Raw genomic sequence first — 18,544 nt, 5'->3', positions numbered from 1 at the left:
GAAAATCCCAAAAGAAGGGGAGCGGTGAAAGAGGAAAGAGAGAGTGAAAGCAGGGGCATTAGGCAGGGGAGTGGACTGTGTAGAGAACACTTCCCATTGGAGCCCTGCTGCTTGGGATAATGGAGTTGATAGGTCAATTCCCTAAACTTCCTCAGGTGTGTATACCATGCTAATCTTTTTCTTGTTTTACTATTCAGCCTATATAGGCTAGGAGGTATAGGATATTTATTTGGACATGTTCCAAACAATATGTTGTTCAGCACAGCATAGGCAAGAGATTACATGGTTTTCACCATTTTGGAAATAAATTCCATCAACGCTGCCTGACCACAGAGATCTGTGAACGCAGTCGAGGCGCCCCCTCGTGTCTAGAGTCATCATATCAGTCTAGCGTCGCAATCCACAAAACTACATCTGGACAACAGCACAGAAGAAAATGAATAGGCTAGCACTTGTCCATTTCTTTGTGATAACATTTCATCGATATGCCTAGCCTTCTGAGCAAAATGGAGTCCATCTTAAGTCCATATCTGCTAGGCTACTAGTGTTGGCCAACACAATTTTGTCACATTTTTCCTTTGATTGACAGGTGCCAGTGACGCAAATAAAACCTCCGTTGTTATTTTTGGTCGTGTTGAACATCACCTAGGTTAGTAAGTAGGCTATTGAGGACTTGATTGCTATCAAACTTCCTAAGAGTGACACTTCGTGATTGGGGATCGTAATGGGGCTATGCATTTCTCATGACAATCAAACCTGCTGAAATAAAGTATCCCACTCACAGAAAAGGGGACACGTCAGTGGTCGTGAAGAAGCTTAATTTCGTGCCAGAGGGAGGTAATGCTATGACTCACGTGTGCGTGCGTAAAAGTGGATAAATAGGCGATTCAGGCGCTCAGAAATAATAAAAAAAATGAAACATTCTTGAGGGAAAAAAGGTCACTCGCACGCTGCTGGATGGAATTTTTCGTACTCCATTGGTATTCCGGTGTTGTTGGTTTTGGACTGTCTTGCGTCTCAGAACGTTGGGTGGATAGAGAACTGTAATTCGGTTCTTTGGTGATAGTTTCTGGACACGACAACCTGTGCACCCGCAGACGGTAAGGTAGCCTATCGTCTCATAGCGCGAGCGCTCTCACGTTTCCGAACAGCCTATATTGTAATATTGATTTATTTTTCCATAATATAACAGTGAGTTTATGTTTTTGAACGCTGCACAGCGCTCAACAACTGCTACATTGTTGCGATGCTCATTCTTATTGGAGTCGAAAAAAGGATGAGATTGGTTTAGAAAAGCATAATTTTTTTTGCAAAAGACCTGTCGCTTGAATGTTCAGATTTCCATATCTCTCTCGTTCAAAAGTTTGTAATTAAGAAACAATTAACATGTTATGAGCAATGGTAGGCTATTGTTATTTATAGCCTATATGAGTAGCACGATTCCATCATTAGCCTAACTATTCCTTATTAACAATAACATTGACTGATGCTGGCTTCGCCGTGGTTATTCAAAGATCATCATAATTAAAAATCGATATGCTATGTCAATCCATTTTCCAACGGATTTCAGTAGGCTGCCCAATCAATTATATATTTATCTTACTAAACCAATAATTACTTGGCAAAATGTGTCAAATAATTCCATTGCACATCATTGTGATAGGGTTTTTCGTTTAGCATATTCCTCATTATGAATAGGTCTGTTAAGGATGATTTGTTTGTGGATTAGACCTAGGCCTATTTATTTGATTTATATTGAAGGCACGAAAATCCTTTGTTTTCGTGCTCTTTGATCTAATTAAGTAGACTGAACGGTCTGGTGCTCATCGCTTAGCTCGAGCGCCCAAGACTGATGGCTCTGAGATGGGGATGATTTCGCTTTAACGACCCATAAAAACTTCACTAGGGACAGTTTTTCGTTGGTGTTTATAGGCTAAGCTTAGAATAGCGTAGCCTTAAATTTCTGTCAGATTTGCAGACTATATTTGGGTCCAGTATTGAATGCCAGCGATGTTATCGTCCGAATGTATTTCTGCATTTGACAGAGGGACCCACGCGCCCGGGTAGGCCTACGTGTGTGGCGCGAGACAAATCTTCTCAAAACGATCACCACTGATTTATCTCCCTTCGATCGGCAAATGCTAGCCATGTTCTAGAATAAATTATTCCCGTCAAAGAGGCAGATAATACAGCAAATGATGCATCATCCTCTTCGTTTATGGTCACTGCACGGATATTTAAAGCTCAATTTCATTGATCAAATTCAACTAATGTTGCCTATTTTAGGCTATGTAAATAGACAAACTTTCAAACATGAATGCGGTTATTTAGTTGTTTAATATTAGCTATCTATCTTAACACTGGGCCGTTTGTTTTCAGCAACCGGTTGGTTGTTTTCGTTGATAATCTGATAAGAGTCCCGGAGCGCACGGGAATAACGGAGGACTGATGGCCACGTCTGAACCGACAGCCGCCGGCGGGGACCAGGACCCCAACTCCGCCAATTTACGACCTTCATCCACAAGTAGGTCTCTTTCTTCTCATTCCTCTCTCTCCCTCTCCCTACCTCACTCCCTCTCTGCCTGATAAAAACGAGTCTCACTCTGGCTATTTACCGTGTGGGCGACGTCGTTAATCATTCCGGTTAAAAACAGAGCTATCACAACTGCCTGCCGCTGTCTAACGGATCAGCGGCGCGCACTGAGAAACGGACCTCCTGTAATTGCCTCATAGAGCGTCGTTATGTATTCAGCACATGGCATCGGGAAGGAATTATTTTTGGAATAGAAAACACAATTATTTGGAATAAGCCTATCGAATTTCCTTAGGTTATGCCTTTTTTTAATTTGGCCTATCAAATAATGTTTAAAATATTCTCGATTTCAAAATAGGCCTAATAACCTAAACACTAAATGTAGGCCTATGCTATTATTTATTGGCTAAATATATATTCTGAATATTAGCATTCAAATTCGTGATAAATTTTTTAAATAATTTCAATTATTTCTCCTCCAAATCTTTCCAATGTGTGGTCCTGCATCACTGCATGAGAGTGTAGTCCTGCATCACTAAGAGAGCTCTTACCAGCGCAATTACGCAGGGAAATGGCTGATAATTGCAGGCACTCGGTTGCTCGTGATGATGGCTTGCTTTCGTTTTCTATGACATTGGCGAAGTGTACGCGGAGGAGGGATGTCAATGGGATGTGTTGGCCAATTTTACCATCGAACACTGAAAGAAGAGGGCATTTAGTAGGTATTACTGAAATTAGCCTTTTAGTCTACCACTGACAGTTACATTTTAGTTAAGAAAAATTCCCAAACCCTCTTCTCTTTAGACCTAGGCCAAGTCATATTTGTTTTAGAAAATGGAAGCCTAGGCCTTGTTAATCAGCCTAAAATTTCTGCCAGTAAAGCCATTGGCCTAATATGGAAAATTTACTTCATTTGATAGGCTATTTGACAGAGGAAGAATGTGTTTGACAGGTTTTACAGAATGCGTAACCGTTTCAAAAAGCCTGTGATGTTGTTTATACTCTGCCTGTTTCTCTGCTGCTACTGTTGATTGTTGCCATTATCTCGCTGCCACGCTCTGTCTCGCACACATACCTGAGGCTGCCTGTGGTTCCTGTGTGCGAGTGTGTCTCGGGCAGCGCTTACCTTGCGCTCTGAGTGACACCTCGAGACGTTCTATCCGGGTCTTAAATCCTAGACAAATAACACCACCATAAGGCTCATATGCATATAGATGTGCCTTGTTACCGTCCCATTGCTTGACTCAGTGTGCTTGTGTTTTTTGTGTGGCTATGATGCCATTTTCCATCTGTATGTTCATGCAATACCAAAATACGTAGCCTATAGGTTGTTTTCCCTATGCTGCAGTAGTTCTCCCTATACTGCCTGGTGTGTGCGTGCGTGTGTGTGTGTCCAAACGGCCAGCCAGACATCACCATCTCGCGCCAGTCAAAATACTGTGTTTCACCCAATTAATTTCTGCTCTCCTTCGCGAGCTAATTTCACGGGTGTTTGTTTAAAACGTCCCCTTTGCCGGGTGCGTGCCAGTGTGGGCCTCTAATGGCCCATTTTGTTTGGACTGTGTGGATTCGGAACAATTCGAATGTTCAGGAATAGGCTAATAACCGCACTGATCTAAGGTCAGCGCTGCTTTGTTTCCTCCCAATGGGGTTTGAGAAGGGGTGGCGTGAGCTGTAGAGGCTGCTGCTTCTTCTGCATGATAGTCTGCTTCATGCTGCTTCACTCCGTTGTGCCATACACTGCCACCATACGCTTTATAAAAACGAATCCACTGTCACCCAAATCACACCATTCATTATTCCAGAATCGAATTTTCAAACATTCTCCCCAAACATTCTGTTTTAGACTATGACGCGTGGATGCAAGGATGCACGCGGAAACTGGGGATGAAGATATGTGGTAAGTTTTAGACCCATGAATCATCAACAACGGCAATCTAATTTGATTCACTGCAATAGCCTACGAGAAACGTTGTCATTTGACTTTGTAGGCATATGAAGCCTCATAGGCCCGTCTCCATACCCAGCATAATGATGCTATAATATGCTAATATTAGGGCAAGGCCGTCGCTGACTGTCACTCCACATTCTCATCTCCTAAAGGTCAGTTGGCAATTAGCTTTAGGCCAAGCACGGCGCGCCGGGGTTCCCGCCCCGACCCCGCGAGGCACCCCATGTCCCTTCCTATCCATATCTCTGCAGTTGGCAAAGGATAGGATACAGGCCTACACTACAGCAAGTAACAATTCGCCTCAGAAATGTAGAAAATGCCTAAACATTGAATATTTGTCGAGATAGAGCTGTCCAATAGGTTTTTAATGCAGAATTAGCTGCCAACATGGTGTGTGCATAAACTAGGGCTATAGACTAAATAATAAATGTTCTAATTCCAGTTTTGTATTTTATTTTATCAACGACTTATTATTTTTTTAAACATTAATTTCCTAGCCTTTCCGTTTGGAGGTGGTATGGATTTGGGTCCCTTTATGCAAAACGTATTTTTTTATATACCTTATAAAATGAGATGTGATGACGTCGATGAGATGACGTGGGAGAGCGTGGGTTTGGTAAATCTGGGAGGTTCCATAAAGCCTCTGTTACGTTAGCCAATCCAGCTAAAACAAGGTGAAACGATTGAATCCAGTATTTTTCCAACAGGAATCTTAGAGGACCTTTTTTCCCTGGACACTGTATATTTAATCGTTTTTCGATTACATCTAGGATTGGTTTGACGTCATCACACATTGAGAAAAATATATTTGCTTTAAGAAATCCTTCCTACTTTCATTGATTTCAGTCCAACATGTTTTGGTGGCAGGGTTTTGATAATGTCAAGTTAACATTTAATTGCAAAAGTATGCATTGTCCTACCATTGGTTCAATCCAAAAACAAAGAAGAGGATGTCATTAGCCTAAGAATAAATTGGTTTTAGCTCGAGAGTTACGATGCAGAACTATAATTCGTACCGAGGGCCCACATAATTAGGTAACCTGCCCCGTAATGAGGACGCCCCCTGCCGGATAAAATTAACACAATTTAACCTCCCTTACAACCCTGCAAATAACCTTAATAACGAAATAATTTACCGCAATGTACGAGGAAACATGTTTATTCAATAAACTGACTGATTCATTTTATAGAGGACATTGCTTTGGCCTTATGAGTAATTTTCAAATTTCTGTTCATTATGCACCAGGCCCAATAATTTACCCTCGTTTCTATAATATCCCCTTTGGGCTGATAAGGAATCGCTTTGTGCTCGGGGTTGAAATAAAAAAAATTGTGTGGAGGAGAAAACGGAAAAATCCCTCTGTTGTCACAAACAGTCTTCAGAAAATTGTGCTGAGTTGTTAGATGTTGGCCTATGTCAGTGTTGGATTTACAGGCCGTTACAGTCGTCAGCTCCTTTCAGTAAAGAGACGCGTCCTGTGGATGAGAGGGAAGATTAACGAGAACCAACCAGCAGTTGTCGAGGCTGCTGATCTTGTCAAATAATCAGTGCCAATCTGCCATCCAAGATTAGGGGAGTACGTTTAAATGAAAGGATCTCTGAAGCTCTGAAACAGAAAAGGGGTTCTGTTTGAGAGAGCCTTGTCTGTTCGATATTGAGGGTCTCGTCTGTTCGATATTGCAAAACATTTTAACATCCGATTTTGATAGAATAATTTACTTAAAACTGTATGACGTGAAAATATATGTTTAAATCCTTCCATAACGACCTTTTCTTGTGGTAGTCTGCTATAGTTTTTTCTCTAAAATCAATGGGCTATTAATACACACGGACTTTAGTAAAAAATAGACTAGCCTATCCAAAGCCCGTTAAATGTCTCTCATCCATCATTAACCCCAGTCTGATTCGAATGAGTTGGCCTAAATGCGGAGACACATTTTGGTAGAATCAATTCAGTTGTTCAGATAACTAGTTATCCCCTTTCCCTTCCAAAATGTCTCCTCTACACAAACATTTGTGGCTGCCTTTAGGATTGCTCTATCATATTTTGTTAACATTACACGAACAATTCATGTTTTATTGCGGAATGTAATTGTTTCTTGTAGAATTTACTGATTTAACTCGGTGGAATTTGATGTGCACCAGATTCATTCACGTAGAAATTAACTGAGCAAATTTTGTTTGGTCAAAGAGTTTGTCTTTTTAGGGGGCAGAGCTCATTAGATTAATCGTCAGCATGCTGTACATTTGTACATTTACATTTTGGAAATTTGGCAGACACTTTTATCGAGAGCGACTTCAGTCAGTGCGTTCAACTAAGGTAGATTAACAACCACATGTTAAAAGTTTATGTAACCGTAACTGATTATGTCAGTGTAGTTAAACTGGTCTGTAGGTTAGTTCAATTGATAGACTGCAGGTTCAGGAACTGGCAATGCACTTCATGGTTGAGTAAGAAGTAGATGGGAGCACAAAGCTCCCTACTGACCTCTTTACTGTACCATTGTTAATTGGAAATTAAACTTTGTAATGTATTGGTGTTTTTTATTTCATTTAGTAGTTATGACAAATGCAACTGAAAAAGAGCTAGAGCTGACACAATTGATTCATTTGAGAGGTACTTGTTCAAATTCAACTGAAACGTGATTACCTGAATACATTTTGTCAATCTGACATAATACTTTCTAATACTTTTTTCTCAATAGTGTTTCAATAGAACAATTAAATTAAGTAGATATGTATTAATAATTTCATATACAAATACCATGTTTCCAATAGGTGTAACTACCATACAAAATAACGTGTTTCCATTAGGTGTAACTACTGTCCGAAATGACAGATTTCCAATAGGTGTAACTCCCGTCCAAAAAGAACGTGTTTCCATTAGGTGTAACTACTGTCCGAAATGACAGATTTCCAATAGGTGTGACTACTGTCCAAAATAACGTGTTTCCATTAGGTGTAACTATTGTCCAAAAGAATGTGTTTCCATTAGGTGTAACTACTGTCCAAAATAACGTGTTTCCATTAGGTGTAACTACTGTCCAAAATAATGTGTTTCCATTAGGTGTAACTACTGTCCAAAAGAATGTGTTTCCATTAGGTGTAACTACTGTCCAAAATAGCCTGCTTCCATTAGGTGTAACTGCTGTCCAAAACAACCTGCTTCCATTAGGTGTGACTATTGTCCAAAATAACAATGTTTCCATTAGGTTTGACAATTGTCCAAAATGACCTGTTTCCATTAGGTGTAAATACTGTCCATAAGAACCTGTTTCCATTAGGTGTACCTACTGTCTAAAATAACATGTTGCCATTAGGTGTACCTACTGTCTGAAATAACATGTTTCCATTAGGTGTAACTACTGTCCTAAAGAACCTGTTTCCATTAGGAGTAACTACTGTCCAAAATAACATGTTTCCATTAGGTGTAACTACTGTCCAAAATAACCTGTTTCAATTATGTGTAACTACTGTCCAAAATAACCTGTTTCCATCAGGTTTGACAATTGTTCAAAATAACCTGTTTCCGTTAGTTGTAAATACTGTCCAAAATAACCTGGTAGCATTAGGTGTACCTACTGTCCAAAATAACATGTTTCATTAGGTGTAACAATTGTCCAAAATAACCTGTTTCCATTAGGTGCAACTACTGTCCAAAATAGCCTACTTCCATTAGGTGTAACTTCTGTCCCAAACAACCTGCTTCCATTAGGTGTGACTACTGGCCAAAATAACCAGCTTCCATTTGGTGTAACTACTGTCCAAAATAACCTGGTAGCATTAGGTGTACCTACTGTCCAAAATAACATGTTTCCATTAGGTGTAACTACTGTCCAAAAATAGCCTGCTTCCATTAGGTGTAACTACTGTCCAAAACAACCTGCTTCCATTAGGTGTAACAATAATCCGAAAAACCACCGTCCAAAACAACTTGCTTCCATTAGGTGTGACTACTGTCCAAAATAACCTGCTTCAATTAGATTTGACAATTGTCCAAAATAACCTGTTTCCGTTAGTTTTAAATACTGTCCAAAATAATCTGTTTCCATTAGGTGTAAATACTATCCAAAATAACCTGTTTCCATTCGGTGTAAATACTGTCCAAAATAACCTGTTTCCATTAGGTGGAAATACTGTCCAAAATAACCTGTTTCCATTAGGTGCAACTACTGTCCAAAATAGCCTACTTCCATTAGGTGTAACTTCTGTCCCAAACAACCTGCTTCCATTAGGTGTGACTACTGGCCAAAATAACCAGCTTCCATTTGGTGTAACTACTGTCCAAAATAACCTGGTAGCATTAGGTGTACCTACTGTCCAAAATAACATGTTTCCATTAGGTGTAACTACTGTCCAAAAATAGCCTGCTTCCATTAGGTGTAACTACTGTCCAAAACAACCTGCTTCCATTAGGTGTAACAATAATCCGAAAAACCACCGTCCAAAACAACTTGCTTCCATTAGGTGTGACTACTGTCCAAAATAACCTGCTTCAATTAGATTTGACAATTGTCCAAAATAACCTGTTTCCGTTAGTTTTAAATACTGTCCAAAATAATCTGTTTCCATTAGGTGTAAATACTGTCCAAAATAACCTGTTTCCATTCGGTGTAAATACTGTCCAAAATAACCTGTTTCCATTAGGTGGAAATACTGTCCAAAATAACCTGTTTCCATTAGGTGGAACTACTGTCCAAAATAACCTGTTTCGATTAGGTGTAATTACTGCCCAAAAGAACCTGTTTCCATTAAGTGTGACTACTGTCCAAAATAACCTGCTTCAATTAGGTGTAACAATTGTCCAAAATAACCAGCTTCCATTAGGTGTACCTAGTGTCCAAAATAACCTGTTTCCATTAGGTGTAAATACTGCCCAAAATAACTTGTTTCCATTAGTTGCAAATACTGTCCAAAATAACCTGGTAGCATTAGGTGTAACAATTGTCCAAAACAACCTGCTTCCATTAGGTGTGCCTACTGTCCAAAATAACCAGCTTCCATTAGGTATAACTACTGTCATAAATAACCTGTTTCCATTAGGTTTGACAATAGTCCAAAATAACATGTTTCCATTAGGAGTAAATACTGTCCATAAGAACATGTTTCCATTCGGTGTAACTACTGTCCTAAACAACCTGCTTCCATTAATTGTAACTACTGTCCTAAATAACCTGCTTCCATTAGGTGTAACAAGTGTCCAAAATAACATGTTTCCATTAGGTGTAACAATTGTCCAATTAACCTGTTTCCATTATGTGCAACTGCTGTCCAAAATAGCCTGCTTCCATTTGTTGTAACTACTGTCCAAAACAACCTGCTTCCATTAGGTGTGACTACTGGCCAAAATAACCAGCTTCCATTTGGTGTAACTACTGTCCAAAATAACCTGGTAGCATTAGGTGTACCTACTGTCCAAAATAACATGTTTCCATTAGGTGTAACTACTGTCCAAAAATAGCCTGCTTCCATTAGGTGTAACTACTGTCCAAAACAACCTGCTTCCATTAGGTGTAACAATAATCCGAAAAACCACCGTCCAAAACAACTTGCTTCCATTAGGTGTGACTACTGTCCAAAATAACCTGCTTCAATTAGATTTGACAATTGTCCAAAATAACCTGTTTCCGTTAGTTTTAAATACTGTCCAAAATAATCTGTTTCCATTAGGTGTAAATACTGTCCAAAATAACCTGTTTCCATTCGGTGTAAATACTGTCCACAATAACCTGTTTCCATTAGGTGGAAATACTGTCCAAAATAACCTGTTTCCATTAGGTGGAACTACTGTCCAAAATAACCTGTTTCGATTAGGTGTAATTACTGCCCAAAAGAACCTGTTTCCATTAAGTGTGACTACTGTCCAAAATAACCTGCTTCAATTAGGTGTAACAATTGTCCAAAATAACCAGCTTCCATTAGGTGTACCTAGTGTCCAAAATAACCTGTTTCCATTAGGTGTAAATACTGCCCAAAATAACTTGTTTCCATTAGTTGCAAATACTGTCCAAAATAACCTGGTAGCATTAGGTGTAACAATTGTCCAAAACAACCTGCTTCCATTAGGTGTGCCTACTGTCCAAAATAACCAGCTTCCATTAGGTATAACTACTGTCATAAATAACCTGTTTCCATTAGGTTTGACAATAGTCCAAAATAACATGTTTCCATTAGGAGTAAATACTGTCCATAAGAACATGTTTCCATTCGGTGTAACTACTGTCCTAAACAACCTGCTTCCATTAGTTGTAACTACTGTCCTAAATAACCTGCTTCCATTAGGTGTAACAAGTGTCCAAAATAACATGTTTCCATTAGGTGTAACAATTGTCCAATTAACCTGTTTCCATTATGTGCAACTGCTGTCCAAAATAGCCTGCTTCCATTTGTTGTAACTACTGTCCAAAACAACCTGCTTCCATTAGGTGTGACTACTGTCCAAAACAACCAGCTTCCATTAGGTGTAACTACTGGCCAAAATAACCTGGTAGCATTAGGTTACCTACTGTCCAAAATAACATGTTTCCATTAGGTGCAACTACTGTCCAAAATAGCCTGCTTACATTAGGTGTAACTACTGGCCAAAATAACCAGCTTCCATTAGTTGTAAATACTGTCCAAAATAATCTGTTTCCATTAGGTGTAAATACTGTCAATAATAAACTGTTTCCATTAGGTGTAAATACTATCCAAAATAACCTGTTTCCATTCGGTGTAAATACTGTCCAAAATAACCTGTTTCCATTAGGTGGAAATACTGTCCAAAACAACCTGCTTCCATTAGGTGTGACAAATGTCCAAAATAACCTGCTTCCATTAGGTGTAACAATTGTCCAAAATAACCAGCTTCCATTAGGTGTACCTAGTCTTCAAAATAACCTGTTTCCATTAGGTGTAACTACTGTCCAAAACAACTTGCTTCCATTAGGTGTGACTACTGTCCAAAATAACCTGCTTCAATTAGGTGTAACAATTGTCCAAAATAACCAGCTTCCATTAGGTGTACCTAGTGTTCAAAATAACCTGTTTCCATTAGGTGTAACTAACATCCAAAACAACTTGCTTCCATTAGGTGTGACTACTGTCCAAAATAACCTGCTTCAATTAGGTTTGACAATTGTCCAAAATAATCTGTTTCCATTAGTTGTAAATACTGTCCAAAATAACATGTTTCTATTAGGTGTCAATACTGTCCAAAATAACCTGTTTCCATTAGGTGTAATTACTGCCCAAAATAACCTGTTTCAATTAGTTGTAAATACTGTCCAAAATAACCTGTTTCCATTAGGTGTAAATACTGTCCATAATAACCTGTTTCCATTAGGTGCACCTACTGTCCAAAATAACATGTTTCCGATAGGTTTGACAATAGTCCAAAATAACATGTTTCCATTAGGAGTAAATCATGTCCATAATAACATGTTTCCATTAGGTGTAACTACTGTCCTAAAGAACCTGCTTCCATTGGGAGTAACTACTGTCCAAAATAACCTGTTTCAATTACGTGTAACTACTGTCCAAAATAACCTGTTTCCATCAGGTTTGACAATTGTTCAAAATAACCTGTTTCCGTTAGTTGTAAATACTGTCCAAAATAACCTGGTAGCATTAGGTGTACCTACTGTCCAAATCAACCTGCTGCCATTAGGTGGGACTACTGTCCTAAATAACCAGCTTCCATTTGGTGTAACTACTGTCCAAAATAACCTGGTAGCATTAGGTGTACCTACTGTCCAAAATAGCCTGCTTCCATTAGGTGTAACTACTGTCCAAAATAACCTGGTAGCATTAGGTGTACCTACTGTCCAAAATAGCCTGCTTCCATTAGGTGTAACTACTGTCCAAAACAACCTGCTTCCATTAGGTGTGACTACTGGCCAAAATAACCAGCTTCCATTAGGTGTAACTACTGTCCAAAATAACGTGTTTCCATTAGGTGTAATTACTGTCCAAAATAACCTGCTTCAATTAGGTTTGACAATTGTCCAAAATAACCTGTTTCCGTTAGTTGTAAATACTGTCCAAAATAATCTGTTTCCATTAGGTGTAAATACTGTCCATAATAACCTGTTTCTATTAGGTGTAAATACTGTCCAAAATAACCTGTTTCCGTTAGTTGTAAATACTGTCCAAAATAATCTGTTTCAATTAGGTGTAAATACTGTCCAAAATAACCTGTTTCCATTAGGTGTACCTGCTGTCCAAAATAACATGTTTCCATTTGGTGTGACTACTGTCAAAAATAACCTGTTTCCATTAGGTTTGACAATAGTCCAAATAACCTGTTTCCATTAGGTGTAAATACTGTCCATAAGAACATGTTTCCATTAGGTGTAACTACTGTTCTAAAAAACCTGCTTCCATTAGGTGTAACTACTGTCCAAAAGAACCTGTTTCAATTAGGTGTAACTACTGTCCAAAATAACCTGTTTCCATCAGGTTTGACAATTGTCCAAAATAACCTGTTTCCGTTAGTTGTAAATACTGTCCAAAATAACCTGTTTCCATTAGGTGCAACTACTGTCCAAAATAGCCTGCTTCCATTAGGTGTAACAATTGTCCAAAACACCCTGCTCCCATTAGGTGTGACTACTGGCCAAAATAACCAGCTTCCATTAGGTGTAACTACTGTCCAAAATAACGTGTTTCCATTAGGTGTAATTACTGTCCAAAATAACCTGCTTCAATTAGGTTTGACAATTGTCCAAAATAACCTGTTTTCGTTAGTTGTAAATACTGTCCAAAATAATCTGTTTCCATTAGGTGTAAATACTGTCCAAAATAACCTGTTTCCGTTAGTTGTAAATTAGTTGTAAATACTGTCCAAAATAATCTGTTTCCATTAGGTGTAAATACTGTCCAAAATAACCCATTTCTATTAGGTGTAAATACTGTCCAAAATAACAGTTACACGTTTCAATTACGTGTAACTACTGTCCAAAATAACCCATTTCTATTAGGTGTAAATACTGTCCAAAATAACCTGTTTCAATTATGTGTAATTACTGTCCTAAATAACCTGTTTCCATCAGGTTTGAAAATTGTTCAAAATAACCTGTTTCTGTTAGTTGTAAATACTGTTCAAAATAACCTGGTAGCATTAGGTGTAACAATTGTCCAAAATTACATGTTTCCATTAGGTGCAACTACTATCCAAAATAGCCTGCTTCCATTAGGTGTAACTACTGTCCAAAACAACCTGCTTCCATTGGGTGTGACTACTGGCCAAAATAACCAGCTTCCAATTAGGTGTAACTACTGTCCAAAATAACGTGTTTCCATGAGGTGTAATTACTGTCCTAAATAACCTGCTTCTATTAGGTGTAACAAGTGTCCAAAATAACCTGTTTCCGTTAGGTGTAACTACTGTCCAAAACAATCTGTTTCCATTAGGTGTAACTACTGTCCAAAACAACCTGCTTCCATTAGGTGTAAATTAATTGTAAATACTGTCCAAAATAATCTGTTTCCATTAGGTGTAACTACTGTCCAAAATAACCCGTTTCCATTAGGTGTAAATACTGTCCAAAATAACCTGTTTCCATTAGGTGGTTACACGTTTCAATTACGTGTAACTACTGTCCAAAATAACCCATTTCTATTAGGTGTAAATACTGTCCAAAATAACCTGTTTCAATTATGTGTAATTACTGTCCATAATAACCTGTTTCTATTAGGTGTAAATACTGTCCAAAATAACCTGTTTCCGTTAGTTGTAAATACTGTCCAAAATAATCTGTTTCCATTAGGTGTAAATACTGTCCATAATAACCTGTTTCTATTAGGTGTAACCTGCTGTCCAAAATAACATGTTTCCATTTGGTGTGACTACTGTCAAAAATAACCTGTTTCCATTAGGTTTGACAATAGTCCAAATAACCTGTTTCCATTAGGTGTAAATACTGTCCATAAGAACATGTTTCCATTAGGTGTAACTACTGTTCTAAAAAACCTGCTTCCATTAGGTGTAACTACTGTCCAAAAGAACCTGTTTCAATTAGGTGTAACTACTGCCCAAAACAACCTGCTTCCATTAGGTGTAACAATTGTTCAAAATAACCAGCTTCCATTAGGTGTAACAATTGTCCGAAAAACCTGTTTCCATTAGGTGTAACTTCTAGCCGAAATAACGTGTATCTACTGTTCAAAAGAACCTGTTTCCATTAGGTGTAACTACCGTCCAAAACAACTTGCTTCCATTAGGTGGGACTACTGTTCAAAATAACCTGTTTCCATCAGGTTTGACAAATTCCAAAATAACCTGTTTCCGTTAGTTGTAAATACTGTCCAAAATAACCTTGTAGCATTAGGTGTACCTACTGTCCAAAATAGCCTGCTTCCATTAGGTGTACCTACTGTCCAAAACAACCTGCTTTCATTAGGTGTGACTACTGGCCAAAATAACCAGCTTCCATTAGGTGTAACTACTGTCCAAAATAACGTGTTTCCATTAGGTGTAATTACTGTCCAAAATAACCTGCTTCAATTAGGTTTGACAATTGTCCAAAATAACCTGTTTTCGTTAGTTGTAAATACTGTCCAAAATAATCTGTTTCCATTAGGTGTAAATACTGTCCAAAATAACCTGTTTCCGTTAGTTGTAAATTAGTTGTAAATACTGTCCAAAATAATCTGTTTCCATTAGGTGTAAATACTGTCCAAAATAACCCATTTCTATTAGGTGTAAATACTGTCCAAAATAACAGTTACACGTTTCAATTACGTGTAACTACTGTCCAAAATAACCCATTTCTATTAGGTGTAAATACTGTCCAAAATAACCTGTTTCAATTATGTGTAATTACTGTCCTAAATAACCTGTTTCCATCAGGTTTGAAAATTGTTCAAAATAACCTGTTTCTGTTAGTTGTAAATACTGTTCAAAATAACCTGGTAGCATTAGGTGTAACAATTGTCCAAAATTACATGTTTCCATTAGGTGCAACTACTATCCAAAATAGCCTGCTTCCATTAGGTGTAACTACTGTCCAAAACAACCTGCTTCAGTTGGGTGTGACTACTGGCCAAAATAACCAGCTTCCAATTAGGTGTAACTACTGTCCAAAATAACGTGTTTCCATGAGGTGTAATTACTGTCCTAAATAACCTGCTTCTATTAGGTGTAACAAGTGTCCAAAATAACCTGTTTCCATTAGGTGTAACTACTGTCCAAAACAACCTGCTCCATTAGGTGTAACTACTGTCCAAAACAACCTGCTTCCATTAGGTGTAACAATAATCTGAAAAACCTGTTTCCATTAGGTGTAACTGCTAGCCAAAATAACATGTTTCCATTAAGTGTATCTACTGTTCAAAATCACCTGTTTCCATTAGGTGTAACCACCGTCCAAAACAACTTGCTTCCATTAGGTGTGACTACTGTCCAAAATAACCTGCTTCAATTAGATTTGACAATTGTCCAAAATAACCTGTTTCCGTTAGTTTTAAATACTGTCCAAAATAATCTGTTTCCATTAGGTGTAAATACTGTCCAAAATAACCTGTTTCCATTAGGTGGAACTACTGTCCAAAATAACCTGTTTCGATTAGGTGTAATTACTGCCCAAAAGAACCTGTTTCCATTAAGTGTGACTACTGTCCAAAATAACCTGCTTCAATTAGGTGTAACAATTGTCCAAAATAACCAGCTTCCATTAGGTGTACCTAGTGTCCAAAATAACCTGTTTCCATTAGGTGTAAATACTGCCCAAAATAACTTGTTTCCATTAGTTGCAAATACTGTCCAAAATAACCTGGTAGCATTAGGTGTAACAATTGTCCAAAACAACCTGCTTCCATTAGGTGTGCCTACTGTCCAAAATAACCAGCTTCCATTAGGTATAACTACTGTCATAAATAACCTGTTTCCATTAGGTTTGACAATAGTCCAAAATAACATGTTTCCATTAGGAGTAAATACTGTCCATAAGAACATGTTTCCATTCGGTGTAACTACTGTCCTAAACAACCTGCTTCCATTAGTTGTAACTACTGTCCTAAATAACCTGCTTCCATTAGGTGTAACAAGTGTCCAAAATAACATGTTTCCATTAGGTGTAACAATTGTCCAATTAACCTGTTTCCATTATGTGCAACTGCTGTCCAAAATAGCCTGCTTCCATTTGTTGTAACTACTGTCCAAAACAACCTGCTTCCATTAGGTGTGACTACTGTCCAAAACAACCAGCTTCCATTAGGTGTAACTACTGGCCAAAATAACCTGGTAGCATTAGGTTACCTACTGTCCAAAATAACATGTTTCCATTAGGTGCAACTACTGTCCAAAATAGCCTGCTTACATTAGGTGTAACTACTGGCCAAAATAACCAGCTTCCATTAGTTGTAAATACTGTCCAAAATAATCTGTTTCCATTAGGTGTAAATACTGTCAATAATAAACTGTTTCCATTAGGTGTAAATAATGTCCAAAACAACCTGCTTCCATTAGGTGTGACAAATGTCCAAAATAACCTGCTTCCATTAGGTGTAACAATTGTCCAAAATAACCAGCTTCCATTAGGTGTACCTAGTCTTCAAAATAACCTGTTTCCATTAGGTGTAACTACTGTCCAAAACAACTTGCTTCCATTAGGTGTGACTACTGTCCAAAATAACCTGCTTCAATTAGGTGTAACAATTGTCCAAAATAACCAGCTTCCATTAGGTGTACCTAGTGTTCAAAATAACCTGTTTCCATTAGGTGTAACTAACATCCAAAACAACTTGCTTCCATTAGGTGTGACTACTGTCCAAAATAACCTGCTTCAATTAGGTTCGACAATTGTCCAAAATAATCTGTTTCCATTAGTTGTAAATACTGTCCAAAATAACATGTTTCTATTAGGTGTCAATACTGTCCAAAATAACCTGTTTCCATTAGGTGTAATTACTGCCCAAAATAACCTGTTTCAATTAGTTGTAAATACTGTCCAAAATAACCTGTTTCCATTAGGTGTAAATACTGTCCATAATAACCTGTTTCCATTAGGTGCACCTACTGTCCAAAATAACATGTTTCCGATAGGTTTGACAATAGTCCAAAATAACATGTTTCCATTAGGAGTAAATCATGTCCATAATAACATGTTTCCATTAGGTGTAACTACTGTCCTAAAGAACCTGCTTCCATTGGGAGTAACTACTGTCCAAAATAACCTGTTTCAATTACGTGTAACTACTGTCCAAAATAACCTGTTTCCATCAGGTTTGACAATTGTTCAAAATAACCTGTTTCCGTTAGTTGTAAATACTGTCCAAAATAACCTGGTAGCATTAGGTGTACCTACTGTCCAAATCAACCTGCTGCCATTAGGTGGGACTACTGTCCTAAATAACCAGCTTCCATTTGGTGTAACTACTGTCCAAAATAACCTGGTAGCATTAGGTGTACCTACTGTCCAAAATAGCCTGCTTCCATTAGGTGTAACTACTGTCCAAAATAACCTGGTAGCATTAGGTGTACCTACTGTCCAAAATAGCCTGCTTCCATTAGGTGTAACTACTGTCCAAAACAACCTGCTTCCATTAGGTGTGACTACTGGCCAAAATAACCAGCTTCCATTAGGTGTAACTACTGTCCAAAATAACGTGTTTCCATTAGGTGTAATTACTGTCCAAAATAACCTGCTTCAATTAGGTTTGACAATTGTCCAAAATAACCTGTTTCCGTTAGTTGTAAATACTGTCCAAAATAATCTGTTTCCATTAGGTGTAAATACTGTCCATAATAACCTGTTTCTATTAGGTGTAAATACTGTCCAAAATAACCTGTTTCCGTTAGTTGTAAATACTGTCCAAAATAATCTGTTTCAATTAGGTGTAAATACTGTCCAAAATAACCTGTTTCCATTAGGTGTACCTGCTGTCCAAAATAACATGTTTCCATTTGGTGTGACTACTGTCAAAAATAATCTGTTTCCATTAGGTTTGACAATAGTCCAAATAACCTGTTTCCATTAGGTGTAAATACTGTCCATAAGAACATGTTTCCATTAGGTGTAACTACTGTTCTAAAAAACCTGCTTCCATTAGGTGTAACTACTGTCCAAAAGAACCTGTT

General features: G+C 38.0%; 1 protein-coding gene across 4 annotated transcripts in view; it reads left to right on the top strand.

The window, feature by feature from the left end:
• Positions 1-558: 558 nt before the first annotated feature.
• Positions 559-18,544, top strand: part of LOC139560456 (glutamate decarboxylase 1-like) — a 39,135-nt gene continuing 21,149 nt past the window's right edge. Inside the window, exons 1-3 of one of the 4 annotated variants that reach the window (XM_071377257.1) lie at positions 559-649; positions 2,380-2,524; positions 4,380-4,433. In XM_071377257.1, the coding sequence (XP_071233358.1) occupies positions 2,449-2,524; positions 4,380-4,433 (130 nt within the window). In that variant the 5' untranslated portion in view covers positions 559-649; positions 2,380-2,448. Of the gene's footprint in view, positions 650-720; positions 838-903; positions 1,101-2,379; positions 2,525-4,379; positions 4,434-18,544 lie in introns of those variants that run through there. The other 3 variants (XM_071377255.1, XM_071377254.1, XM_071377258.1) reach the window with 3 other exon arrangements.

This window comes from Salvelinus alpinus, chromosome 30, assembly GCF_045679555.1.
Source record: "Salvelinus alpinus chromosome 30, SLU_Salpinus.1, whole genome shotgun sequence".
NCBI classification, from domain to species: domain Eukaryota; kingdom Metazoa; phylum Chordata; class Actinopteri; order Salmoniformes; family Salmonidae; genus Salvelinus; species Salvelinus alpinus.
This window is presented reverse-complemented; position numbering and strand designations above follow the sequence as displayed.